Source organism: Emiliania huxleyi (genome assembly GCF_000372725.1).
Source record: "Emiliania huxleyi CCMP1516 unplaced genomic scaffold EMIHUscaffold_9, whole genome shotgun sequence".
NCBI classification, from domain to species: Eukaryota; Haptophyta; order Isochrysidales; family Noelaerhabdaceae; genus Emiliania; species Emiliania huxleyi.
In genome coordinates, this window is record NW_005195301.1 from 1,321,978 (window position 1) to 1,348,121 (window position 26,144).

Below are 26,144 nucleotides of genomic sequence, written 5' to 3' on the forward strand. Positions count from 1 at the left end.
CGCAACGCGCCTGGGTCGTCGCTCTTGTGTGCGCCGCGGGGTGAGGGGTTCTACGCTCCCGCGCTAGCAGAGGCGGTGCGGCTGGCAGAGCTGGGCGCCAGCGTCCTCGACCCGACAGCTTGCACGACGGTGCTCTTCTTTTCCGACGGCCGGCCGAGCGACAAGCCGTGCGACATCCCGGGCGCTGGGGCCTGGGTCTGCGCGCGCTGCACTTGGAGGAACGCTGCAGACGAGCTGCAGTGCGTCAGCTGCGCCTCATCTCGCCTCGACGAGTACGGCGGCGACCACGAGCGGTGGCAGCGGACCCGCCTCTTGCCTCATCTCGCCGCACAGCTAGAGGAGCTGTGCGCGCTGCTCGACTATGACAAGCGGCGGCTGCAGTGGCACTCGATCGGGCTCGGAAAGGAGGAGGAGTTTGTCGTGCTGCGCAGCATGACCGAGGCCCTGCCGCGCGACATTGGCCACTTCAACTGCTGCACGCTCGACGCGCGGTCGCTCGCCCGCGGCGTCTCGAGCGTCTCTTCGTCGCTGACGCAGTCGCGCCTAGCCTCCTCGACTACCAAGTACCGCCGCCCGTTGCGCGCCGTCTTTCTGAACCAGTTCGAGGGCCGCTTCACGCGATACCCTCGCGCTAAGATCTACAAGGCGCCGCCACCGGGCGAGTTTGGGGCGCCGAACGAGCTCTTGGGCGAGGCGGACATCGAGATTGCGGACGGCGCCTTTGGCCACGGTGGCGAGCGAAATGTTTTTGCGATGCGCTTCGTGACGCGAACGACGTTCACCAAGGTCACAGCCGACTCGCGTGGACGCCAGCAGCGCGCGGTGGAGTTCGAGGCCAAGCCCGGCGAGCAGTGGGTGGTGAAGGAGGACAAGCACGCGCGCGTGAACGACAGCTTTGAGATCGAGACGCACGACAAGAGCCTCGTGTGCCAGGTGACCGCCGGCAACCTCGCACAAAACTTCAACGCGGCGACCGCGCAGCTCGGCGGCGACATCCCGAGGCTGAAATACCTCGAGGCCTTTCTCATCACGACCGAGATCCCGAGCAAGCGTATCCTCTTCACGGAGAGGCGGCTCGAGGCCGACTTCCAAAAGTGGAACACGAACAACGGGATCGTGCTGCGCGCCGAGCGGCCTCTCGGCTCTGGCGATGGCAGCTCTGACGAGGGCCGGATCCGGACGGAGCACGTGCCGCAGGCCTTCTCGCATTGGACGCTGGCCGACAATGAGAACGGGGTCGACTACGAGGACAGCGACGGACGAGCGCGGCGCGGGCGGCTGCTCGTGTGCGACATCCAGGGCTGCTACGCAGCTACACGGCGCGAGCTCGTGTTGAACGATCCCGTCATACACTCGCAGTCGGGCGAGATCGAGGCCAATATGTTCGGCCTGACTGACCACGGTTCGCGCGGGATCATGCTCTTCATGAAGTCCCACGTCTGCAACCCGCTCTGCGCTGCGCTCGGACTGCCCCCAAACACGCTCTTCGAGGAGGAGAAGACGGCTGCTTTCGCCCGCTCCTCGCGCGAGACGTCAGAGCTTACCGTCCTCGCCTCCGAGCACTGCGCGAAGCGGGGTCGCGAGCGAGGCATCCCGAAGCGGCAGATGCAGGCGGCGAAGAAGCATGGAGAAAAGGTCGTGCAGGCCGACGGGCGGCTGAAGGCAAAGCTGCCGGACTACGCAGGGCAGGGCCCGGTCGCCTACGTGTCTGACGCGTCCGAACGGGTCGGCGTCACCGCGTTTCGACCTGGAGTGCCCGACCTGAGCAGCAGCAGCAGCGGCGGCGACGGTGGGAGCGCGCCTTTCTCTTCCCCGCCGCCGCCAGGGCCGCCGGTCGCAGCGGCGGTGGAACCGCGCCGAGCCTTTTCGCCGGTGCAGGGCTCGATCCACTCGCGGCTCGACGCGCTGGAGGAGCATGCGTTTGACAGCGGCGGCGGCGACCGTCGTGTCGAGGCGCGTGGCATCGCGTCGCGGCTGGCAGCGCTCGAGGCAGCTTTGTCGCCTGGCGGCGACAGCGAAGGCGGCGGCGGCGGCGTTCTCCCGCAGGTGGAGCGCTTGGAACGCCTCGCCGTGGCTGGATGCCATGCGCCGCAGGAGATGATGTCGCCGCAGCTGCTCAGAGATGCCGCCATCTTGGGCATTGGGGCGCCTGCAGGTGCTGAAGGCGGTGCGGAGCCGATCGAGGCCACAGCACCGCTCGACGATGCCGCCGACAGTGCAGGCCCCAGTTCTCGCAGGATGGAGGCGGATGCGCTGAGCGGTGCAGACGTGGCAGTCTCTGCTCGCGGCGAGCAGGCCGAGCAGGCCGGAGGAGGCGAGTGGTTGGTTGAGCGGGGAAAGACTCGTCCGAGCAAGCCCAGCCCAGCGGCTTCGCCTGCGCCTCGATTCACAATCAAGCGACATGAGGGCGGTCGCAGCCGCTTGTCCGTGATGACAGCCGCTCTCTTCGAGGAAGAGGACGCGAGCGAGGAGGAGGAGGTGGAGGAGGGGCCGGTAGTGGGTGGAGGGCAGGGCGGGGCCTCGTCCTCGGATGCCGCGGGGCCAAGCACTGCGGCGGACAAGAAGGAGAGGAGGGTCCGCAAGAAGGAGCAGCGAAGGAAGAAGGAGGCAGAGGAGGCGGCGGTACTCGCTGAGCACTTCCAGAAGGCCGAGGACGAGGCCAAGAGCAAGCTGGAAGCGGTGGCGGGCACCGTGGGCTCGGTGGCGGGCGCTGTGGGCTCGGTGGCGGGCGCAGCGCTGATGGGCACAGCACTAGGCACAGCAGCGTTTGGAATTGGCGCTCATAGCCTGGCATCCGGTGTGTTGGCCGCGCCGGGAGAGGGTGCACGGCTGTTTGGGGCCCAACTGCGCCGACGGGAAGCGGAGAACGAGCGCAAGAAGGAGCTTGAGGAGCGGCGAGCCAAGCGGGAGAGGAAGAAGCTGCTGGAGAAGAAGAGGATCGAGCGCGCCGGGGACAGGCGCGAGGAGATCCGCTGAAGCTGCTCGAGAGATATGATGGTACTGTGTACGTACATTGGATAGCGTGCGTTACGTTCTACACGGTCGCTTAGCCTGGGGGGCACTCATCTCGTAAAAATAAGGCATTCTTCACCACGACAGAGGTGTCTGAGTTTGACCTTTTCAGATCGCTCTCACCCCGCCTGCCGCTGATACCGCCCTAACCCCGCTGTCCGCGTCCGCCCGCCGCCGAGGCCCGAGGCCGAGGCCGAGGCAACTGAGCAGAGACGAGAGAGCCCACACCGCCTCCCCGAGCATGAGCGCCACCGCCCCCGCCGCCGCCCCCACCGCGCCCACCGCGCCCGCCACCGCCGTGCCAACGGCGGTAACCGCTCCCGCCACGGCCGCAAACGTAGGCGCCAGCAACGAGTCGAACACCCACGTCGCCACCGCCGCCGCCGCCGCAAGCGCCACCAGCGCTGCGGAGAGGGCGGCGGAGAGGGCCGCCTGCACGAGTGTCACGACCGGCGAGAGCGCCGCGGCGACGTGGCGCATGCGAAAGGAGACCGCGCTCACAAAAGCGGAGACGAGCGGCGCCGCCGCGTCGAAAATCATGCTCAGCGCGGAGCAGAACGCGGAAATCGCGTGGCCGAGCAAACGGCAGCAAGCCGCGACGAGCCGTAGCAGCGCGTCGCCCGCAGAGGCGAACGCGCGCTGCGTCGCCGCCGCGCACCCTCCGAGCAAGTGCGACGCGAGCCGCGCGCAAGCCTCGAGGGGGAGCCAGACGGCCTCGGTAACCAGCGCGTCGAGCGCCACGGCGCCGCGGCAAGCGCCGCGGGCGCCGACGCACACGGCGTGGCTCGCGTGCACGCCGAGCGCCTGCTCCCAAACGACCTCGGGGTGATCTTGGGCAAGTTTGGGCGATCTCGGCTCGCGTGCACGCCGCGCCGCGGTGCCGTCGCGGAGCGCGCGCGCCGCGGGCGAGGCGAGGCGGAGGGCGGCGGCGGCGGCGGCGACGAGCGGGGCGGCGGCGACGCGGACGGCACGCGAGAGGGGGAGGCAGCAGCGGTCGACCAGCGCGTAGACGCAGCGCTTGCAGTGCGTGGCGACCCACTCGACGGCGGACACCCAGCCGGCGTGCACCGCGCGGCTGGCGGCGAACAGCACCGATCCGGCCAGCCGCGCCGCCGCGGGCAGGACGCGCCAAAGCAGCAACAGCGCGAGGGCGAGCGGGAGGGCGAGCGGGACGCAAGCTAGCTTGAGGACGACCTACAATGCAGTTGAGACAAGGCTCAAGCAGGGCTCCTCCAGAGGCGCGACCGCGCTCGACGACGGACCTCGATCGGGGGGCCGCTGAGGAAGGAGGAGCAGGAGGCGCGCGCCTCTGCGCAGTCTCGCAAAGCGACGACGCCACCGCTCTCGCCGACGCACCCCGCTCGGCGCCAAAGCAGTCGCAGAGGGAAGTGGGCGGCTCCGGCTGGCCGAGCAGCGCACGCACCTCCGCAGGTGACAGCGAGGCGCGCTCCGCGCGGTAGCTCGACTCGTCGGCCAACCAAGCGCCGCCGCGGCGGGGGGCGGGGCCGCCTCCCGCAGCCGCGGAGGCACGCGCGAGGCGAGGCCCCGCAGCAGCGCGAGCAGCCTGTCGCGGCGCGCCTCGAGGGTGGCTCCGCCGCCGCCGCCGTCGCCGCCGCCGCCGGCCGCGTCGGGCAGCAGCGTGAGCGAGACCGTCCCTTGCCGAGACCATACCCACCCGGACCCGCGCACCTCCACCAGCAGGCCGGGAGGGGACGCCGCCGGAGCGGGCGAGATCGACGAGACGGACTCCAGGCCGACGGCCGCGAGGAAGGCGCCGCCTCCGCTGTCGTCGCCATCCTGGCCGCTACCTCCGCCGCCTCCGCCGCCGCCTCCGCCCTCCTCCTCGTCGCCAAGGTGCTCAAACACGAGAGCCGCCCGCTCAGCGTCAACCACCCGCCTCTCGCCAGAGAGGGCCGACCCGCCCCACGAGCTCCAGCCGCCAGTCTCGCGCCGCGCCACCCGCGTGCCGCCCGCGACAAGCTCCTTGAGCAGCGTGCGCTCCTCCGGCGAGAGCAGCGCGCCGACCCCGCCGGGCGAAGGCGCCGACCGCGCCGCCGCAACACGCCCTGCCCCGGCCGTGCCGGGCGCCGCGCCGCCCTTGCCGCCCGGCGCCTCGGCCGCGACCTCGGCAGGAGCGGCGGCGGCGGCGGCGCGGAGGGCGGCGAGCCACTCCCCCGGTGGCCGAGCCCTGCCCCAGCCGAGTGCGGGCCGGAGCTCGGCCGGCTCTCCCCTGCCGCACTGCGCCACCGCGAGCACGTAGCGCGGCACGACGCGCTCGGTGCGGTGCAGCACGAACTCGGGCGCGCGCAGCCCGCCCGCCGACGCCGACGCGGCGACCGAGTCGAACCCCTTCGCCTCGAGGTCCTTCTCTGGGTCGAGGTCTGCGGACGAGTCGCGGGCGTGTCGCGGGGCTGCTGGGCGGCCGGACCGAGTCGCAAGAGGTGTGCGCTGCTGGGCGGCTGGGCCGCGGGTGTGGAAGGCGCGCGTCTCGGAAGGCGCGCGGCGGGCGAGGGAGGTGGGCAGCGTCTCGGAGGTGTCGCGGACCGGTGCGGCGGGCGCGGCGAGTGTGGAGCGGTGCGCCGAGCTCGACCTCGCAGGCGAGATCGATTGGTTAGTTCGTGACCGAGTGGTGTTAGTAGTGTTGACGGGCGCTGCGCTCGTAAAGCCGTAGAGAGCCGTACCGTACGTACGACCTCGCAGACGAGCATGTGCCGCCTTCCGCGCAGCCCCAACTCAGCAATCTCTCACAGCATCCACACCCCTTCAAACTGTGCACACACTGCGGCGGCCGCCCGCGGGCGCAACACGTGCACACATTTTTTACGGAGCTACGCACGTACATCCGGGGGCCACGGGCGACCCGCACCACACCCGACACCGACGGCGACGCCGGCGCCGGTCACGGACAGCACAATTTTAAGGCGCTAGCGCAGACACGAGCGAGCACAGGGCAGAACCGGCTCGAACCGGGGAGCCGGAGCAGAAAGATCTGCGTCTCGAGTATGAATGATCCGCATCGGTGGGCGCAGAACCGAGTGGACCAGTACACCGATAAAGCCGTCTGGCCATGCCCGCCATCAGAACTGCCTGCCGCCCACCAGCCGCGAGAGGAGCTCGAGCGCCTGCTCGGGCGCGGTCTCCGGCACCTCGTGCCGGCCGCCCTTGACGGTGGCAAAGGTGAAGTTGTTCGCGGCGTACCGCGTGGCGTACCCCGCCACCTGCGTGCCGTTCTTGTAGCGCCACGGGTGCCACGGCGCCGCCTCTGCGTACCCCATGCCCGCGGTCCACGCCTCCGCGTCCGTGTGCGGCACGCACGCGTCCCAGTCTCCGTTGTAGACGAGCACGCGCAGCCGCTTGACCAGGGCCGGGTACGTGTCTCGAGGCAGGTTCTTGCGCGTGGACGTGTACCTGATCTGGTTGCCGCACGTCGACCACGGGATGGGCTGCTTCACGACGTGCGCCGCCAAAATCACGGCCGGCTGGTTCAAGTACGCTGAGCCCGCGGCCGAGTCGATGCAGGCGTCCGGCCCGCGCAGCCGCGTGCGGCCCGAGAAGAGCTTGCCGCTGCCGCCGCCGAGGAAACCGCCCCCCGCGTACGGTATCTTTTGCGTGGACGGCAACCGGACTGCGTCGGCGCTGCTGTTTCCAACGGCGCCATTGGAAACAGCACCCCCGCTGGAGATGCACTGCCCGTAGACGTTGTACAGGTTCACGTGGCCGACCGCCTCGCCCATCTGGTCGAGCAGCCTCGAGCACGGCGCGGAGGGCTCCGACGCTCCAAAGTCGCACGCGGCACGGACCTGCGTCTTGAGGCGCGGCGAGACGAAGCCCGTACCGAGCAGATACTGGGTGTCGTAGATCCAGCGCTGCCCGCCGCACACGCCAACCTCTGTGCCCGAGCAGCCGTTCCCGACGGCGATGCCTTCGAGCGCGGCGCCCTTCCACCTTCCCTTGTCCACGAGCGCAAGCACCGCTTCGGCGAGGGTCGGCACGTACACGCCGGCGTACGACTCGCCCGTGATGAACATCGAGGCGCTCCGGAAGCGAGGGAACGCCTCGAAGAAGGCCTGCAGCGCACTTGCGCTGTCCGCCGCCGTTTGGTCGTCGTCCGTCCGGTAGTCGGAGCACGGCCGAGCGCTGCCCGCGCTGCACGCGGGGTCGGTGCTGTACGAGAAGCCGACGCCTAAAGGCAAGGCAAAATCTCCACAGAGCTTCCTTTCAAGTGCAGGGCCGCGTGCGCGTGGGTGCCTGCTGGCGCCTCCAGGTACAGCATGTTGGCGACCTTGGACCACGCGTGCTCGAATCGGATGAGCTTGGTGGGATCCTCGGGACTCGTCCGGAACGGCCTGGGCATCCGAGGTAGCGTCAGCAGGCAGGGAGTACGCGGATGTGTGAGCGAGCGGCGCACCCATGCTCGTAGATGAAGCCGTCCAAGCTGGAGCAGCCAGGCCCACCGTTCAGCCACAGCACAAGAGGCGCCGACTCTGGGCGGGCCTCGGCCTCGACCAGCCAGTAATGCAGCTTCTTGTGCTCGCCGACGCTAAGATAGCCAGAGAACTGGCGGGAAGGGAGCGCGCCATACCAGCCTGGGAGGGCCTTGACTTCGTCGCCAGCGGGAGAGAAGCCGTAGACGGACAGCAGGAGCAGCGACATTCACACGTAAAAAAGAATCTTAAGCCAAAAAGAATTCTCTTCGCGACACCGGGTAGAGAGAGAGAGAGAGAGAGAGAGAGAGAGAGAGAGATAAACCGCCAATGGCCGTTATCCGTTAGTGCGGACGTCGCCGCGGCTCGCCTCTGCCGCGGCGGCTGCTGCGCGCACGCGGCGGCGCCGCTCTCTCGCGAGACGGCTGGCGACGCGGCTCGCCGCCGACGTACGGTGCGCTCGTCCGACGGTCCGCAGCGTGGCGTGCGCGGCGCTGAGCGCCGCTCTGCGAGCGCCTCTGCGCCTGCACTGCCTGTCTCTGTTGCTGTTGGTGGTGGTGGTGCTGCTGCTGCTGGTGCCGATGCTGCTGCTGGCGCGGCGCGGCTGTGCGACTGGGCTCGACGCGCGCGTCGCGAGCGTCTGACGCGGCGGGCGGCGTCGGGCAGGTGCGCTTCTCTCTCGGGTGGTGGTGGTGGTGCTGCTGCTGCTGCTGGTGGTGCAGATGCTGCTGCTGGTGCGGCGCGGCTCTCCGACGCGACTCGATGCGCGCGTCGCGGCTATCTGACGCGGCGGGCGGCGTCGCGGGCGGCAGCGGTGGCGGCTCGCGGGTGGAGGTGGAGGCTGGTGGCTGTGGTGGACTTTGAGTTTATTTCATGGTCGTGTACGGGGACCGGGGGGTCAACCGGGAGGCAGGGGGTTCAACCAGGCGACGGAGGACCGTGGGCCATCGCGGGGACGGCCCGCCGGAGGCGGGCTCGATTGATCCGGATGGTCTTCACGCCGGTGGGAGGCACCGAGGCGTCTTGGACGCTCAGCTCTACCTTAAGCTCCTGAGGGGCGCGTGGTTGTAACCACGTAGTATGACTACAACCCACCACAGACACCCTCCCCCACTCCTCACGTGTGTTCACACCCTCACCCTCTCCTCTCTCCTCTCTCTCTCTCTCTCTCTCCTCTCTCTCCTCTTGTCTGTGCTGTCTGCCTGACTCAGGCACTCAATCTGCCGATGCGTGATTGTGTGTGGGCTGCTCCGAGGGGGCCCTCTGTGCGATCCGACGGGTAGGGGGGCTGTGCCCGGGCGGTGTCCGGTGTGGAGTCCCCTTCTGATCCCGCCTGGGATGTTGGGTGTGAGGTTGTGGCGGCTTCGATCCCAAGGGGGGGAGCTGATCCCACTCAATAACCAACTCTCAGGGGCAGTAGGTGGGCGAGCTTCAGGCACGCTCATCTCGATCGTCAAGACGTTGCTACGCGCGGTCTTCCGCGGGGGGAGCTGCGTCGACGGGTGCGGGACCGCGGCGCAGCCAGTGCCGTGGCGATGCCTCCGGCTGTTTGCGGCGGGCGGCTTGCTGCTCGCTGCGATGGCGAAAAACTCGTCTCGCCACACGCCAAGGGCTTATGCTCTGGCGAGACGTGAGGCGCATGCGCCCAGGAGGGGAGGGGGCATGTGTAACGACACTGCTAGAGATGCCTTTCGGGGCCCAGAGATAAAACTTCTGTGATGCCATGCGTGACCTAGTAGTGTCCCCAGCTATGGGCGTGTCCACGTTGGAGCCAGGTGTGGTGTGGGCGCGAGAATAGCTCCGCCGTTCATGGAGGCAACCGATGCGAGTCGACTGGTGTGTGTCGTCGTGGTTTCGTATCAAGAATTCTCTCTCTCTCTCTCTCTCTCTCTCTCGACACCGGGTACGGGTCCTGCTCGTGCAGGTGGGGACCCTGTCCTCGTCCCATCCCTCGTTTGGCGTGTCTATTTTCTTTCTTTCTTTCTTTCGGGTACGGGACTGGCACTGAAAAGGCGACGGCTTAGAAGCCGTCGCCCTCACAGATGCCGTCCTCCTCACAGAAGGCGTCGTCGGAATGGTAGTCAGGCGGATGGTCGAATCCGCGAGCACCGTGGTGCTCGCCGAGAGGACCATCCCCATCATCCTCCGACTCCATCCCCTCCCCCCCCCGTCGCTCCCGCCGCGCCCCCCGCCGGCGCCCGTCGCGGGACTTCCTGCCCCCCCCGCCAGCGCCGCGGGCCGGGCCGCTCCGCAACTCCTCCAGGTCCCCCTCAAAGAGGAGCACCCGTCCCTCACCCAATCCTCCCACCCCGGGAATGGGACACCGCAAACAGAACCGCGCCCAGCGTCCCAGCAACGCAATCCCTCCCACTCCCCCGCCTTGAACTCCGCCGCGAGCGCCGCGACCACCTCGTCGCGCTCCTCGACCGAGAGCCGCCTAAACGCCGCCTCCGCGGCCGCCCCGCGCGCGCCGAAGCCCTCCGGCCTCGATCGGTCTCAGACCTACATTCTATATTCCAGAATGGCATTCTTCGAAATAGAATGGGCGCCGCAGCGGCCCGTAGCGGCGCCCCCTGCGTGCCCACGGCCACCCCGGGGCCATGGGACATCCCCCCGGCCATCGGGGATGCTTGGTTTATCCATTACCCCATTTACACGGGCTGTGTTGCGGCGCGCCTCGAGACGCGCAGCGCAGCGCAGCGCGCAGACCACAAACCAGATAAGAAGACGGCCGTGGCGACACCCGCTCTCTGAGCGACAGCCCCGCAAAGGGCACTCGCTCGCAGGCGAGGACTACGGGCAGCACAGGCAGCAGCAGAGCTGGCGGTCCGTCTCCCCGCCCGCTTAGCAAGTCGGCCCCAGCGTCACGGCCGGGACGGGCCAGGAGCCACCCGGCTCGACGAGATCGACGAAGAGGACGAAGACGAGGACGAAGACGAGGAGAGGACTACTCGAACTTGGACGAGGACTCAGGCGAGGCGCAGGACTCGGAGACCGGGCAGGGAAGCGAGGACCATGACTAGGTGACACGAGGAGTAGATGTGACATAGGTAGACCGCATTCGCGCTGTCTGCTCACTTCTGCCGCCCGACCCTTTCGCCTGCCCACCACTTGCGAGCACAAATCTCACACTTCCACTGCCCTCGCCACAGGCGGCGACGGACGGACATCCAAGGCTCGAACGGCGGCAGCGGCTCAACGGCTGCCGGCGGCCGTCGTGCGTTTGCTTTCGCCATACGCGGCCCCCGGCGTCTGCTCTGGTTTGCCGGGGCGGGGGGGAGGACTCTCATTTGCGGACTGTTGGGCTTCTCTGTGTTGAACTGGCGCTTGTCGCGAACCCCACCAGTCTGGCCGAGCGGCACGCTGCCGCTGGGGGCGTGAGGAGGCCGTGGGGGACGGCGGCGGACCCCATTCTTCGATGTAGAATGGGCCCTCACCGCGGCCCCCGGCCCGTCTGCTGCTGAAAATGTGGCGTGTTGGGGGCTCTCCTGTGTGACTCCTCTGGCTCGCCGCGTTAAAGTGGCGCCTGTGTGTGACCAGCCTCAACCCCGGCAAGCGCCCCCCGGCCGCTGGGGCTGCGAGGCGGCCGGGTGAGCGCGCGCGAGACGCCATTCTACATTATAGGATGCCATTCTATAATATAGAACGGCCAGGTAGGGCTGAGACCGCGATAGGAAGAAGTCGATGGGGTAAGCGCCCGGGTCAGAATCGCCGAGGTAGCGACGCAGCCGCGCCGCAATCGCATCGAGCTCCAGCCAGCGAGCGCTGCACCGCCCCCCACCGCCCGCTTCGACGAGGCGGCACTCCAGACTGTATTCAAAGGCGAGCGAGGCGAGAAACCAAAGGCAAAGGCGACAGGGTTTGATGCTGAGAGAGAGGGATTTGCGTTGTTGTGTAGTGTAGTACAGCACTTGGAGACTACAGTTTATTTTAGGCCAGCCATCTCGTTTGATGAGCAATGGCGCGGTGCCCCTCTCATCCCGGCGAATCTCCCTCCATTGCAAACAATATCCCCCGATAGTTGCGTCCTGTCCCCCGGGGTGGTTTTCGCAGTCTCCCCATGCTGCAGCTCGGAAATTCGTGGCATCTTCGCGCGTTCGCCCAGCGGTTACAACCGCTGAGGAATGCGTCGCACATTTGGAATCAGTGCTGCGATTGTGATCCTAGCGCTCTACATCTGCATCGCTCTGTCCCGCGCCGGATGTAGAGCTCTACAGCTCTACAGCGCTCTACAGCGCTCCAGAGCGCTCTACATCTCTACAGCTCTACAGCGCTCTACACTCTACATCCTCTACACCCCCTCCCTCAGGCTGCGCGCGCCTGTTTTGGGGGGGCTACCAGCACCGAAAAATTGCCGGATTTTCTGTGTTTATTCCTGTGTGAGGGTTTGTAGAATAGAATTCTTTTTCTTGCCCTTGTTCTTGGTTTTTAGCTCCTTCTGTTCTCGATGTGCTGCGTGGTCGCTTACACGGGGGGGGGGGGGGCGGACGGGCGCGCAGCTTACTTACGACATACGAGCGGACGACGATCGAGTGCTGGCTCGCGCTTTCACGGTTGGCCAAATTCTTCTATCCGCGCACCAAACTCGGCACGGTGGTAGACGGGGTCGGGGGGCTGCGCGCCGACCGGCCAGCCCGCCCCTCGCGGCCGTGCCTACGTCGCACAGGCGGGGCAAAAATCGGCCTGCCGCTCCAGTGGGGACTAGGGCTTGGCTGCCACGAAGAAAACAGGACCAAAGCAGTCATCATGTCATCGCACCACCACCCTTGGCAGCACAAAGCCGCGCCAGATGTCCGCCAGCTCTGGAGCCGCTCCCTCGCGGCTGTCGAAGCGCTCCTCGTCCCAAGCGATCAGGTAGCCCAGCCGCATCACCTCGACCGCCCGCTTGCGAGCCGCTGTCGGGAAGAGCTCGTGCGACTGCGGCGACCACTCCGCCGCCTTGAGGATGAGCCTGCCCACCTCCACCGCCTCGGCCGCTGGCTGCAGGTTGGCCGGCCTGAGGGAGGGCAGAGGTGTGTCAAAGAGAGGATCCGGCGAGTCGGGGAGAGACCATTTCAGTGCGCGCCTCAGTGCGAGTGCCTTGGCCTCGCCCGCCACGCGCACGCCGAAGCGGGCCGTCGAAGCGTTGGCGGAGACGACGACGCCGACCTTGCCGTTCATCGAGGGCCGCGAGACGAGAGAGCGGATCTTGACTGTGGAACCGACGGCCGCAGCGGTCGGATCCGACTCGCTCCACGAGCAGAGGACGCGCGCCCGCTCGAGGGCAGAAGGCGCGCCGGCGAGCGGGTCGGCGCCGCCGCGCAGCAGCGCCCGCGCCCGCTCGACGGTGAGCGCCTGCGGAAGAGGGACAATGGGCGTGAGGACGGCGCGCTCACGCCTTCGGCCGCTAGTCTCGGGCACGCCTCGAGATGCTGGAGCGGCGTCCAGCCGCGGCTGGCGACCAGCCAGGCGGCGAGGTCGGCGTGGCCTTGGCGGTTTGCAACCTCCTCGGGCGTGCCGAAGGGCGTAGCGGCGCGGGAGGCGCCGTAGGAGGAGAGGAGCTTGGCGACCTCGAGGTGGCCGAAGTGGCACACCGCGTACAGCGGCGTGGAGCCGCTGATGCGGGCTTGGTTGACCGCCGCGCCAGCCTCGAGGAGCAGCCGGGCGCACTCGCCGTGACCCTGCTGGCACGCAATGAACAGTGGCGTGGCGCCGTTCTGCTTGGCTTGGTCGGCCGCCGCGCCAGCCTCGAGGAGCAGCCAGGCGCACTCGAGGTGGCCCTTCTGGCACGCCATGTACAGCGGCGTGGTACCCTCCTTGTTGGCCTGGTCGACTGAAGCGTTGGCCTCGAGAAGCAGCTGGGCGCACTCGAAATGCCCCTCCTGGCACGTAACGCACAGCGGCGTGAAGCCTTCAGCGTCTGCTTGGTTGACCGCGGCGCCAGCCTCGAGGAGCAGCCGAACGCAGCCGATCTCGCCAGCCAAGCTCGCAGCACTCAGCGGCGTGGTGCCATCGTTCATCGCTTGGTCGGTCGCCGCGCCAACCTCGAGGAGCAGCCTGGCGCAGTCGAGGTGGCCCTCCTCGCTCGCGAGGAGGAGCGCGGTGGCGCCGCCGCTGTCAGCCGCCCCGACGCTCGCGCCGCCCTCGAGCAGCAGCAGCGCCGCCTCGGCCTGCCCGTGCCGAGCGGCCCAGGTGAGCAGCGTGTCCTGCTTCTCGGTGTTTTGCCGCGCGTCGAGCTGGGCCGCGAGCGACGTGCCGCGCGTCCCCTGCCCAGACAGGAAGCCGCGCAGCCAGGCCAGGTCGCCCCGAGCCAGGTCGGCGAGCCGAGTTGGGAGGATGGCGCCGCTCATGCCGCCAGAAAGAAGAAAACTAGCGCGAAAAGCGCTGTAGAGCTGTAGAGCGGCCGCGGGACGAAGCGCCTCCGTTGACCGTTGTAGAGCGATGTAGAGCGCGATTTTGCTGTAGAGTTGGTTGTAGAGGCTCTACAGCCAAACCGCCGGGAAGGCAGTGAACTCAAAGAGGCCGAGCCGCGCTAATGGGTTGTCTCCGAGCTTACTGGAGCTCTGATGGACGGCCCTGACTATCCCTGACACACAGAGAGTCACTCTGACGGCACACAACACCCTATAACTGCGCTCAGAAAGATCGCGGTTCATTCATAGCACGCGGCGGGCTACTTCGCGCGCGACGCCGAGCAATTGCTGGTGCGTCCGGTGGGTCTCTTCCTTGTGGCAGAAGACTTCGATCAGCGAGAGGGAGCCGCCCGCGGCGCCGCGCCGTAGGCTGCCTCGAACGCCGCCCCGCCGCACGTCGAGGCGGCGGCGTACGGCAGCCCAAAGGCAAAGCCGCGGCAGACGGAGTCGAAAAAAAAGGGCGGCCAAAAAGACGCCGTCTCGTTGTCCTGGCGCTTGAATGCCCCCCCCGGCGTTGACCCAGTCGACATGGCTACTTCGGAATCGGCAGCAGCGCTGGCGGACAGAGCGCTGGCGGACCTCTGCGAGGAGGAGCAACCGCCAGCGGCCGCCAGCGGCGAGCGAGAGACTGCGAAGAGAGATAGGAAGAGGCGGACGCCCAAGGGTGGGCGACGGCTAGCGCACCACACCCCTCTTCTTAAAATCCCTGTGTGGTGGCGGCGTGCCGTCCTCCCATCCCTCCCTTGGAGCACTTGGAGCACTTGGAGTGCAGTCAGTAACCTCACATCCACAGGGCCGGGGAGCTAAGAAGCGCACCCAGCGAGCCGGATGATCGGTATCGGGCTACGGGCTAGAGAGCCCTGACCCCTAGCTAGGGGGGGGGGGGGGGGCGCGCGCATTCGCAGGGAAAGGGCCTTAAAGTAAACACGGGTCTCCGAGGGTTAGTTCTGCGCTTTGGGTGTCCCCTAGCGGCGGAACGCCCCCTCTACTCGGAGCTAGTAAACACCAAACACGAGCATGGGTTCTTGTTTTCTGTCTTTCTTTCTTCGCTCGTCTGCGTAATAAATAAAACGAAACACCAAACAAGGGGTGGGATAAGGACAGGGTCCCCACCTGCACGAGCAGGATCTTGTATTGCGTAAGAAAAGAATTTAAACAAAACAACTAAGAAAAGAAAGAAAACGGACAGCCCAAGGGAGGGATGGGAGGACGGCACGCCGCCACCACACAGGGATTTTAAGGAGAGGAGTGTAGCGTGTGGCGTGTGGCTTGGAGCACTTGGAGTGCAGTCATTAACCGCACATCCAGGGCCGGGGAGCTGAGAAGCGCACCCAGCGGGCCGGATGATTGGCATCGGGTTGCGGGCAAGAGAGCCCTAGCCCAGGGGGTGCGCGTTCGCAGGGAAAGGGCCGTAAAGTAAACACGGGTCTCCGAGGGTTAGTTCCGTGTACCGGGTTTCCCCTTAACTGCAGAACGCCCCCCCTACTCGGAGCTAACGGACACACAACACTGTACTCCACGCACGTACACTGATACGCCTCATGTGCGCCCGCCCGACTCCGGTCCCAGAGTCCCTTCCTTCGCCCGTCAGGGCGAGCCCTCGGCTCGTCCCGGCCCCTTGCTCGCCTTCCGGGCGTTACCAGACTGCCTGTGTAGTCGTTTCTGATGCCTCTTCCTCGGCTGTGGCCTCGACTCCGCTTCGCCTTCGACTGGTACTGCAGCCTCCGAGAGCGTCGACGGCCCGGCCGGGGTCTCCCCGGGCGAGGACGGCGGCCTTAGATCGTGTCGCCACCCCTCCAAGGGAGGTCGAGCCCGTTCTCCCTGGTCGGCGAGTCGTGCCCGCTTGGTTAAACTTCTTTCCATATTTTCGCTTTACCCGTCTCGAGACCTCGAGAGATGGCCGCCCGCAGGCGGCCGGGCCCCTCTTCGACAAAAAGGGCCCTCCTGTAACGCCGCCAGCGCGCTCGCGCTCAGTGCTCCAGCTTCGGCTGAAGAACCGCCGCAACCAAAGGGGACCCCAGCGCCAGCATCAGCCGTAGAGGTACAAGTGTCCGAAGAGAGAGTGGACCTGAGCAATGATATGACCGGGCGGCAAATGATCGCAGTGGGCGTCAGAAGAGTCATTTGTTTTGTTCCTTGCGCGAGGAGAGCTCGATAAACTCGAGGGGCCAGGATATGCCGCGAGGAGGGCAGAGTTACGCCGAGAGGCGAGAGCAAGGGATCGGCAGGCAGCGGCGTCGTCGCAGAACGAGGCAGAGGGGAGCGAAGCGACAGGGGAAGAAGCGACAAGAGAGAGAACGACGAGAGTGGGAAGACCGCGAGGTGGCATGAAGGTTGCAGCGAGAATCGGAGAAGGACTGCGAAGAGAGATAGGAAGAGGCGGACGCCCAAGGGTGGGCGACGGCTAGCGCACCACACCCCTCTTCTTAAAATCCCTGTGTGGTGGCGGCGTGCCGTCCTCCCATCCGTCCCCTGCAAGTGGTGAAGCGCCGTTCAGTGAGAAGCCAAAGAAGTCGTCTCCCCTCTGGGGCCCGAGGGTGCCGAGACTCTGGGCCAAAAAAGTCGCTCCAGTGTACTACCCTACCACCCCTACCAGAGCCAGACCCGACCCTGGAATATGTGCCCGTGGCATTTTGTTACAATCTCCCCCATCGCCCTCCCTTGGGGGGGTTGTTTTCTCCCCCCCCCCCCCCCCCCGCCCGCCGCGAAAACATGCGCACTCTCCTGGGCAATCCAAACAGCGGTTCCGGACCCAAGACAGCAAACAGCACGAGCCACGACCATGGTCGGAGCCGAGGCAAAGACTCTCACCGCGGCTCCGGCCTACTCCGTCTCGCGCGTGATGGCGAAGCCCAAGACGCAGTGGCCAAAGTCGAGCGCCGCGATGCCGTTCGTGGCTCCAGCCGAGTCGAGGTGGTACCGCTCGTGGATCTCGTAGAGCGAGAGAACGAGGAGCGCCGCCCGCGCGCGGGCCGCCGCGGGGAAGAGCGAGTGGCTTGCCGGCGACCACGGCGCCGCCGCCCGCCGGACCAGCGCCGCCGCCTCGCCCTCGCCGCCCGCGGCGCGCCGCAGCGGCGTCGGCTCGCCCTCGTGTAAGCTTGCGCCGCTGCGCAGAAGGGAGGTGGCGCGGGCGGCGGTGAGGGTCTCAAGGTGCGCGAGCGGCGTCCAGCCGCGGCTGGCGACCAGCCAGGCGGCGAGGTCGGCGTGGCCGCGGCTGTTTGCGACCTCCTCGGGCGTGCCGAAGGGCGTAGCGGCGCGGGAGGCGCCGTAGGAGGAGAGGAGCTTGGCGACCTCGAGGTGGCCGTCCTCGCACGCCGCGAACAGCGGCGTGGCGCCTTGCTCATCGGCCTGGTCGATCGCCGCGCCAGCCTCGAGGAGCAGCCGGGCGATCTCGAGCCGGCCCTGCTGACACGCCATGAACAGCGGCGTGGCGCCGCCGTTCATCGCTTGGTTGATGTCAGCGCCAGCGTCGCGCAGCAGCTGGGCGCACTCGAGGTGGCCGTTCTGGCACGCCATGTACAGGGGCGTGGCGCCGTTCTCCGCGGCCTGGTTGATGTCAGCGCCAGCGTCGCGCAGCAGCCGGGCGATCTCGAGCTGGCCCTTCTGGCACGCCATGTGCAGGGGCGTGGCGCCATTCTGCTGGGCCTGGTTTATCGCTGCGCCAGCCTCGAGGAGCAGCCGAACGCACTCGAGCTGGCCCTCCTGGCACGCCATGAACAGCGGCGTGGCGCCGTTCTCCGCGGCCTGGTTGATGTCAGCGCCAGCGTCGCGCAGCAGCTGGGCGCACTCGAGGTGGCCGTTCTGGCACGCGCCGAGCAGCGGCGTGGCGCCGTTCTGCTTGGCTTGGTTGACGGCCGCAGCAGCGTCGCGCAGCAGCCGGGCGATCTCGAGGTGGCCCTTGTAGCACGCGACGAGGAGCGGCGTGGCGCCGCCGTCCTTGGCTTGGTTGACCGCCGCGTTGGCCTCGAGGAGCAGCCGAACGCACTCGGGATGGCCCTCCTGGCTCGCGATGAATAGCGGCGTGGCGCCTTGCTCATCGGCTTGGTTGACCGCCGCGCCAGCCTCGAGAAGCAGCCGAACGCACTCGGGGTGGCCCTCCTGGCACGCCATGTACAGCGGCGTGAAGCCTTGCTCATCGGCCTGGTCGACTGAAGCGCTGGCCTCGAGAAGCAGCCGGGCGCACTCGAAATGCCCCTCCTGGCACGCGACGTACAGCGGCGTGAAGCCTTCAGCGTCTGCTTGGTTCACCGCCGCGCCAGCCTCGAGGAGCAGCCGGACGCATTCGATCTCGCCGTTGAAGCTCGCAACGCTCAGCGGCGTGGTGCCGTCGTCCATGGGCTGCTCTATCGCCGCGCCCGCCTCGAGAAGCAGCTGGGCGATCTCGAGGTGGCCCTTGTCGCACGCGATGAACAGCGGCGTGGTGCCATCGTTCATCGCTTGGTCGGTCGCCGCGCCAACCTCGAGGAGCAGCCGGGCGCACTCGAGGTGGCCCGTCTCGCACGCGATGAACAGCGGCGTGACGCCGCCGTCAGCAGCTCGGTTGACCGCTGCGCTCGCCTCGAGGAGCAGCCTGGCGCAGTCGACGTGGCCCCCCTCGCTCGCGAGGAGGAGCGCGGCGGCGCCGCCGCTGTCAGCCGCCCCGACGCTCGCGCCGCCCTCGATCAGCAGCCGCACCGCCTCGGCCTGCCCGTGCCGAGCGGCCCACGTCAGCAGCGTGTCCTGCCTCTCGGTGTCGTGCCGCGCGTCGAGCTGGGCCGCGAGCGACGTGCCGCGCGTCCCCTGCCCAGACAGGAAGCCGCGCAGCCAGGCCAGGTCGCCCCGAGCCAGGTCGGCGAGCCGGGCTGGGAGGATGGCGCCGCTCATGCCGCCAGAAAGAAGACAAACCCCTTGTCCCAACCGAGGGCCGCAGACTCGTTCTGCGCGCCAACGGCTGGTGACGCTGTGTTGCCCTTGAGCTAGTCCTTCCCCGGTCGCCTAGCCTCTGCGCTGTCTGGCGGACGCCTGTATGCCATGCACGCGGACCACGCTTGCGTGGATACGTGGCTGGCAGGCTGACCCGTGTGCGGGGTAACCCGCGCACGGGGAAGCTTCACGGGTTCGAGCCGTCAAACATTGAGCAGCGGAGGTGTGCCGAGGGGGACCGGGAGGCGGTAAGCCGTCGTCGCCCGGCGCTGCATGCAGCACCGTGGCGATGGCGCTAAGAGGTTCCTCTTTTCCGCGCCCCCCCCGCAAGGCGCGCGATACACATGCTGGCAGTTAGTGTGCCGGTGATAGTACTAGCACGCGCCAGTTCGCACCTGTGTCGAGCCTGTCTGCTGTGAGAGAGAGTTGTTTTGTCTAAATTCTTTCTTTCCCTTTCGAACAAAAAACAAGCCACAAAAAACAAATGCAGTCCAACACCACCAAGCGAGAGCGAGATAGAAGAGGAGCGAGATCCTGGGGGGTTGGCTGCCACGAAGAAAACAGGACCAAAGCAGTCATCATGTCATCGGCACCACCACCCTTGGCAGCACAAAGCCGCGCCAGATGTCCGCCAGCTCTGGAGCCGCTCCCTCGCGGCTGTCGAAGCGCTCCTCGTCCCAAGCGATCAGGTAGCCCAGCCGCATCACCTCGACCGCCCGCTGCCGAGCCGCTGTCGGGAAGAGCTCGTGCGACTGCGGCGACCACTCCGCCGCCTTGAGGATGAGCCTGCCCACCTCCACCGCCTCGGCCGCTGGCTGCAGGTTGGCCGGCCTGAGGGAGGGCAGGGTGTGTCAAAGAGAGGATCCGGCGAGTCGGGGAGAGACCATTTCAGTGCGCGCCTCAGTGCGAGTGCCTTGGCCTCGCCCGCCACGCGCACGCCGAAGCGGGCCGTCGAAGCGTTGGCGGAGACGACGACGCCGACCTTGCCGTTCATCGAGGGCCGCGAGACGAGAGAGCGGATCTTGACTGTGGAACCGACGGCCGCAGCGGTCGGATCCGACTCGCTCCACGAGCAGAGGACGCGCGCCCGCTCGAGGGCAGAAGGCGCGCCGGCGAGCGGGTCGGCGCCGCCGCGCAGCAGCGCCCGCGCCCGCTCGACGGTGAGCGCCTGCGGAAGAGGGGCATGGGCGTGAGGACAGCGCGATCACGCCTCCGGCCGCTAGTCTCGGGCACGCCTCGAGGTGCTGGAGCGGCGTCCAGCCGCGGCTGGCGACCAGCCAGGCGGCGAGGTCGGCGTGGCCTTGGCGGTTTGCAACCTCCTCGGGCGTGCCGAAGGGCGTAGCGGCGCGGGAGGCGCCGTAGGAGGAGAGGAGCTTGGCGACCTCGAGGTGGGCCGGCCCTGCTGACACGCCATGAACAGCGGCGTGGTGCCATCGTTCATCGCTTGGTCGGTCGCCGCGCCAACCTCGAGGAGCAGCCGGGCGATCTCGAGGTGGCCCTTCTGGCACGCCATGAACAGCGGCGTGGCGCCATCCTGCTCGGCTTGGTTGATGTCAGCGCCAGCGTCGCGCAGCAGCCGGGCGATCTCGAGGTGGCCCTTGTAGCACGCGATGTACAGAGGCGTGGCGCCGTTCTGCCGGGCTTTGTTGACCGCCGCGCCAGCCTCGAGGAGCAGCCGGGCGCACTCGAGGTGGCCCTTCTGGCACGCCATGAACAGCGGCGTGGCGCCGTCGTTCATCGCTTGGTTGATGTCAGCGCCAGCGTCGCGCAGCAGCTGGGCGCACTCGACGTGGCCGTACTGGCACGCGATGAACAGCGGCGTGCCACCATCCTGCGTGGCTTGGTTGACCGCCGCGCCAGCCTCGAGGAGCAGCTGGGCGATCTCGAGCCGGCCTTCCTGGCACGCGATGAGCAGCGGCGTGGCGCCGTCGTTCATCGCTTGGTTGACCGCCGCGCTCGCCTCGAGGAGCAGCCGGGCGATCTCGAGCTGGCCCTGCTGGCTCGCTATGAACAGCGGCGTGGTACCCTCCTTGTTGGCCTGGTCGATCGCTGCGCGGGCCTCGAGAAGCAGCTGGGCGCACTCGACGTGGCCCTCCTGGCATGCCACGAACAGCGGCGTGGTGCCTTCCTCTGTAGCTTGGTCGATCGCTGCGCCGGCCTCGAGGAGCAGCCGGACGCACTCGAGCTGGCCCTGCAGGCTCGCGACGTACAGCGGCGTGAAGCCTTCAGCGTCTGCATGAGCCACCGCCGCGCCAGCCTCGAGGAGCAGCCGGGCGACCTCGAGGTGGTCGTGCTGGCACGCCATGAATAGCGGCGTGGCGCCGTTCGCCGCGGCTTGGTTGACCGCCCCGCTCGACTCGAGTAGCAGCCGGGCGCACTCGAGGTGGCCCTCCTGGCACGCGACGTGCAGCGGCGTGAAGCCTTCAGCGTCTGCTTGGTTGACCGCGGCGCCAGCCTCGAGGAGCAGCCGAACGCAGCCGATCTCGCCAGCCAAGCTCGCAGCACTCAGCGGCGTGGTGCCATCGTTCATCGCTTGGTCGGTCGCCGCGCCAACCTCGAGGAGCAGCCTGGCGCAGTCGAGGTGGCCCTTGTCGCTCGCGACGAGCAGCGCTGAAGCGCCGCCGCCAGTCGTCGCCCCCACGCTCGCGCCGCCCTCGAGCAGCAGCAGCGCCGCCTCGGCCTGCCCGTGCCGAGCGGCCCAGGTGAGCAGCGTGTCCTGCTTCTCGGTGTCGTGCCGCGCGTCGAGCTGGGCCGCGAGCGACGTGCCGCGCGTCCGCCGCCCGGAGAGGAAGGCGCGCAGCCAGGCCAGGTCGCCCCGAGCCAGGTCGGCGAGCGGGCTGGGAGGATGGCGCCGCTCATGCCGCCAGAAAGAAGAAAAACTTCCGCCGCTGAAGAGCGCTGTACAACAAGGGACCGGCAGGCGGCGGCGTCGCAGGACGAGGCAGAAGAGAACGACGCGACAGAGGAGGAAGTGACAAGGGAGAGACCGACGAGAGTGGGACGGCCGCGAGGTGGCATGAAGGTTGCAGCGAGAAGCGGCGAGAGACTGCGAAAAGAGATACGAAGAGGCAGACTCCCCAGGGTGGGCGACGGCTAGCGCACCACACTCCTCTCCTTAAAATCCCTGTGTGGTGGCGGCGTGCCGTTCTCCCATCCCTCCCTTGGGTTGCGTGTTTTCTTTCTTCAGAGCAGGTCGTGAATGAGCTTGCCTGTGGCGGGGGTGGGCGGGTGCACGGAGCTAAGTGCCTCGCCACCCTCGCAGGAGTCGCTTAGGCGGCTCCCGTGGTGTACCTGTGTTAGTGCCAGTGCGAGCCAGTCCCGTGCCCAGTCCTGTGCCCAGTGTTGTGCGAGGGAGTTTTGTTGTAAAATTCTTTCTTTCTTTCTTTAGAGCTGTACATCCGCCGCGGGACGAAGCGCCTCCGTTGACCGTTGTAGCGCGATGTAGAGCGCGATTTTGCTGTAGAGTTTGTTGGAGAGGCTCTACATTTGTATTCTTTTTTTGCTTGGGCGGACCTGATGCTGAAATTATGCAAAAACCTGGCCGGCCCCTGCGGTGCCCCTACCTACCTACCTACCTACCTACCTTACTTATGGGAAACTAAAAAAGAAATCACTCGATGGGTGAAGGTGAGGTACTATACCAACTAGAGTGATGGTTGGTGGTACTCTCCTGCAACCACAGTCCTTCTTGTGACATGGCAGGCCACTCTCAAGCCCTACAAGCACCAGATCACCCATTTGGGGAGGGTTGACATCGTGATTTCCGCGGAAAATTTCTTTTTTTGCTGTGAAAATTCCGGCGTGAAGAGAGGGAAAAACCCGACGGGAGGGCCCAGACCTACCCTACCTACCCCGGCATCAGGTCCGCCCAAGCAAAAAAAGAAGACACCTGGGCTCTACAGCCAAACCGCCGGGAAGGCAGTGAACTCAAAGAGGCCGAGCCGCGCTAATGGGTTGTCTCCGAGCTTACTGGAGCTCTGATGGACGGCCCTGACTATCCCTGACACACAGAGAGTCACTCTGACGGCACACAACACCCTATAACTGCGCTCAGAAAGATCGCGGTTCATTCATAGCACGCGGCGGGCTACTTCGCGCGCGACGCCGAGCAATTGCTGGTGCGTCCGGTGAGTCTCTTCCTTGTGGCAGAAGACTTCGATCAGCGAGAGGGAGCCGCCCGCGGCGCCGCGCCGTAGGCTGCCTCGAACGCCGCCGCACGTCGAGGCGGCGGCGTACTGCAGCCCAAAGCCGCGGCAGACGGAGTCGAAAAAAAAGGGCGGCCAAAAAGACGCCGTCTCGTTGTCCTGGCGCTTGAATGCCCCCCCCCGGCGTTGACCCAGTCGACATGGCTACTTCGGAATCGGCAGCAGCGCTGGCGGACAGAGCGCTGGCGGACCTCTGCGAGGAGGAGCAACCGCCAGCGGCCGCCAGCGGCGAGCGAGAGACTGCGAAGAGAGAAAGGAAGAGGGGGACGCCCAAGGGTGGGCGACGGCTAGCGCACCACACCCATTAAAATCCCTCTCCCTTCCTTGCCTTAGTGAGAGACTCTCTCTCTCTCTCTCTTGCCTTAGTCTGCTTTTTTGTTTCTTTTTCGTTCTGCCGGTACACTGAACGGCGCTTCACCACTTGAATGGGGTGTGCCTCGGCCGGCCTGCCGCCGCCGGCGCTCAACGCTGCCGCTGCCGAGGGCGCGGCGCGCCGCGACGGCGCGCAAGAGGCCGATGATGGCCAGAAACTCGACCAAACTGGCAAGCCGCTAGGCGACCGCCTAGTGGCGACGGCGCCCGCGGTCCGCAAGGCCGCGTACCTGGAGCTGGCGGCGATTCTCGGCGGGGAGAGCGGGCCGCCGGACGCGGAGGCGGCGGCGGAGCACGCCGACCACATCCCGCGCCTGCTGGCGGACAGGGCGCCGATCTGCCACGAGGGGGCGCTCGATGCGACGATCGCATGGCTCGAGTATGTCTCGCCCGAGGCGGTGGTAGGGGTGGCGGGCGCGGTGGCCAAGGCGCTGATGGAGAAGCACGCGCCGGGCAAGTACCAGCCCAAGGAGATCGCCGCCCTCCTCTCCCTCCTCCGGCGCGGAGGCGCGGAGCCGGTGCAGTCGGCGCTCGAGGCGGGCGTCAGGAGCAAGGCGCCAAAGACGTGTGCGGCGGCGCTCAAGGCGTCGGCGGAGGCGCTGCTAGAGTGCGGCGCGGCCGCCTTCGACGCCGGCCCGGTGGTCAAGCAGCTGCCAACGCTGCTGCAGCACCGCGACAAGAGTGTGCGTGACGCGGCGGCGCTAGTCGGCGCGGTAAGGCACTGGCTCGGCGACGGCGCGCTACCACCTTTCGTTCCCCTTGCCGTTGCCCTTGCGCGTATGCCCTTTGCCGCCCTCGCCGCCTCTCCCTCTCCTACTCACGGGTGCGGCCCTCCGCCCCCCGCTCGCGCCTCGCAGGCATCTTCAGCCAGCTCAAGGGCGTGCCCGAGGATCGACTCACCGCGTTGCGCGAGGCGCCGCTCCCGCCTACCAAGACGCACCTCCTCCAGCGCCAGGGGTCGTCCGCTGCGGTGGTTGCTCGACCTGCTGGCCATGGCGATGCCCCCCCTCGACCTGCTGGCCAAGCTGCCGAGGTCGAAGGCGAGCAAGGAGCCTGCCGACGCGTGGGAGGAGAGAGGGCGGAGCGAGCAGAGAGGAGGGGGGAGAGAGGAGAGAAGAGGGGGGTGGCGCGAGACCGAGAGGGAGGGAGGGAGGGAGGGAGAGAGAGGGCGGAGCGAGCAGAGAGAATCTCAGGGGAGAGAGAGGGAGAGAGTTGAGAGAGTGGAGAGGGAGGAGAGGGAGAGAGGAGAGCCTTTGAGCCTTGGGCTTGGCACCAGCCAGGCAGTGGATTTGGCCCTGGCACCAGCCTTGGCAGTTGATTTGGCCTTGGCACCAGCCTTGGCGGGCGGGCACGCGATATGCACAGGCGCCAAGGGGCGCAGAACCGACCTACTCGCGGAGCGAACGCGAACCGAGCCGTCGCCGTTCGCCGCAGCCGTCAGCCGTCAGCCGGCAGCAGCCGGCCGCCGGCCGCCGGCAGCCGGCGGCCGGGAGCCGGCAGCCGGCAGTCGCCGTCGCTGCCGCCGCCGCAGCAGCAGCGAGCGAGCTCCTGCGTCGCGTTTTGCCGACGCAGTGTGGACGCGCGCCGCCCAGCGGCGAGCGAGCGTGCTCGGAGCTGGGTCGGCGCGCGCGCGGGCGGACGGCGCCTGTAAACAGACAGCCGTTGAATCGTGCGTGTGAGAGAGGCTTAGGGTTCTAAAATTCTCTTTGTGTTAGTGCCAGTGCGAGCCAGTCCCGTGCCCAGTGTTGTGGGAGGGAGCTTTGTTGTAAAATTCTCTTTTTGTTAGTGCCAGTGCGCGCCAGTCCCATGCCCAGTGTAAAGAAAGAAAACGGACAACCCAAGGGAGGGATGGGAGGACGGCACGCCGCCACCACACAGGGATTTTAAGGAGAGGGGTGTGGTGCGCTAGCCGTCGCCCACCCTTGGGCGTCCGCCTCTTCCTATCTCTCTTCGCAGTCTCTCGCCGATTCTCGCTGCAACCTTCATGCCACCTCGCGGTCGTCCCACTCTCGTCGTTCTTTCCCTTGTCGCTTCTTCTTCTGTCGCGTCGCTCTCCTCTGCCTCGTTCTGCGACGCCGCCGCCGCCTGCCGTTCCCTTGTTCTCACTGCTTCTTGCGCCTTTCGGCGCAGCTCCGCCCTCCTCGCTGCAACCTGCATATCCTGGCCCCTCGAGTCTATCGAGCTACGAGCTCTCCTCGAGCAAGGACGAGTCTTCGGACGCCCACTGCTATCATTTGCCACCCAGTCATGTCATTGCTCAGGTCCACTCTCTCTTCGAACACTTGTGCCTCTACGGATGATGCCGGCGCTGGAGTCCCCTTCGGGTGCATCGTGACATCTGACAACTGGATTTCCACTGGTTCGTCCTCCTCGGAGTCGCCTTCCCCCTCTTCCTTCCGCTCGGCTCTACGTTCGGTACGTTCGGCGTGGCTCACCCTCCATGCCGTGAACAGGCGCTTTATCCACCCTATATTCTTCTCTCGTTCCTCTGCCCGTGCCTTGGTCTTGTCGTTGTTTCGCACCCATGAGCCATGTCTGTATGGCAATCGAGGCTGCCTTCCCCACTACCTGTAGTTCACTCGTCACCTCTCCCGCGAGCTCCCCTCTCTTTCTTTCGGGTATGGAGTCCGTGAGTGCGGGCAGCGTGCAGGCAATCACGGGCGCTATTTTGTCGTACTCCCCTTCGGCGAGCGCTCCGAATCTAGACCCCATTGCCTTTAAGGAGGCTACGCCTGCGCGGACTTCAAGGCGCGGTTTCCGAGCACGGTCGAGGTGCGGCACCTCTCCCTGGACGGCATCGGGTCGACCCTGACGGCCTTCTCGGACCCTCGTGCCGA

The 26,144-nt window shown here is 67.1% G+C and overlaps 6 protein-coding genes across 6 annotated transcripts in view; 2 read left to right on the forward strand and 4 right to left on the reverse strand.

The window, feature by feature from the left end:
* The window catches only part of EMIHUDRAFT_199290 (hypothetical protein), a gene marked incomplete at both ends in the record, with an annotated part of 3,931 nt that extends 955 nt beyond the window's left edge, over positions 1-2,976 (forward strand). Inside the window, 3 exons of the mRNA XM_005757869.1 lie at positions 46-1,997; positions 2,238-2,325; positions 2,512-2,976. Coding sequence (XP_005757926.1) covers positions 46-1,997; positions 2,238-2,325; positions 2,512-2,976 — 2,505 coding nt within the window. The remainder of the gene's footprint in view (positions 1-45; positions 1,998-2,237; positions 2,326-2,511) is intronic.
* A 51-nt stretch (positions 2,977-3,027) lies between these two features.
* Positions 3,028-5,720, reverse strand: EMIHUDRAFT_199291 (hypothetical protein; the record flags this gene model as incomplete). The annotated part of the gene is made up of 7 exons (XM_005757870.1): positions 3,028-3,051; positions 3,463-3,816; positions 4,012-4,206; positions 4,275-4,355; positions 4,543-4,576; positions 5,183-5,393; positions 5,699-5,720. The coding sequence occupies 7 exons, from the start codon at positions 5,718-5,720 to the stop codon at positions 3,028-3,030; spliced, it is 921 nt and encodes a 306-aa protein (XP_005757927.1).
* Positions 5,721-6,089: 369 nt separating this feature from the next.
* On the reverse strand, positions 6,090-7,665 carry EMIHUDRAFT_62336 (hypothetical protein; the record flags this gene model as incomplete). Its single annotated transcript, XM_005757871.1, has 4 exons — positions 6,090-6,812; positions 6,900-7,227; positions 7,281-7,358; positions 7,421-7,665. 4 exons carry the CDS (start codon positions 7,663-7,665, stop codon positions 6,090-6,092), a joined length of 1,374 nt encoding a protein of 457 aa, XP_005757928.1.
* Positions 7,666-12,089: 4,424 nt separating this feature from the next.
* Positions 12,090-15,182, reverse strand: EMIHUDRAFT_199294 (hypothetical protein; the record flags this gene model as incomplete). The annotated part of the gene is made up of 4 exons (XM_005757872.1): positions 12,090-12,119; positions 12,195-12,432; positions 12,487-12,666; positions 15,160-15,182. The coding sequence occupies 4 exons, from the start codon at positions 15,180-15,182 to the stop codon at positions 12,090-12,092; spliced, it is 471 nt and encodes a 156-aa protein (XP_005757929.1).
* A 1,375-nt stretch (positions 15,183-16,557) lies between these two features.
* EMIHUDRAFT_351152 (hypothetical protein) lies at positions 16,558-20,899 on the reverse strand. The gene is made up of 2 exons (XM_005757873.1): positions 20,882-20,899; positions 16,558-17,289 (listed from the first exon to the last, which is right to left on the reverse strand). The coding sequence occupies exon 2, from the start codon at positions 17,270-17,272 to the stop codon at positions 16,652-16,654; it is 621 nt and encodes a 206-aa protein (XP_005757930.1). The 5' UTR covers positions 17,273-17,289; positions 20,882-20,899; the 3' UTR covers positions 16,558-16,651.
* Positions 20,900-24,577: 3,678 nt separating this feature from the next.
* Positions 24,578-25,021, forward strand: EMIHUDRAFT_433225 (hypothetical protein; the record flags this gene model as incomplete). Its single annotated transcript, XM_005757874.1, has 1 exon — positions 24,578-25,021. A coding segment is annotated over one exon (428 nt), but the record flags the coding sequence as incomplete, so codon positions are not given.
* Between the last annotated feature and the right edge of the window lie 1,123 nt (positions 25,022-26,144).

What these genes read in the sequence shown, in the direction of transcription:
- EMIHUDRAFT_351152 (XM_005757873.1), bottom strand. Translation starts at nt 17,272, where the DNA reads ATGAACGGCGGCGCCACGCCGCTGTTCATGGCGTGTCAGCAGGGCCGG.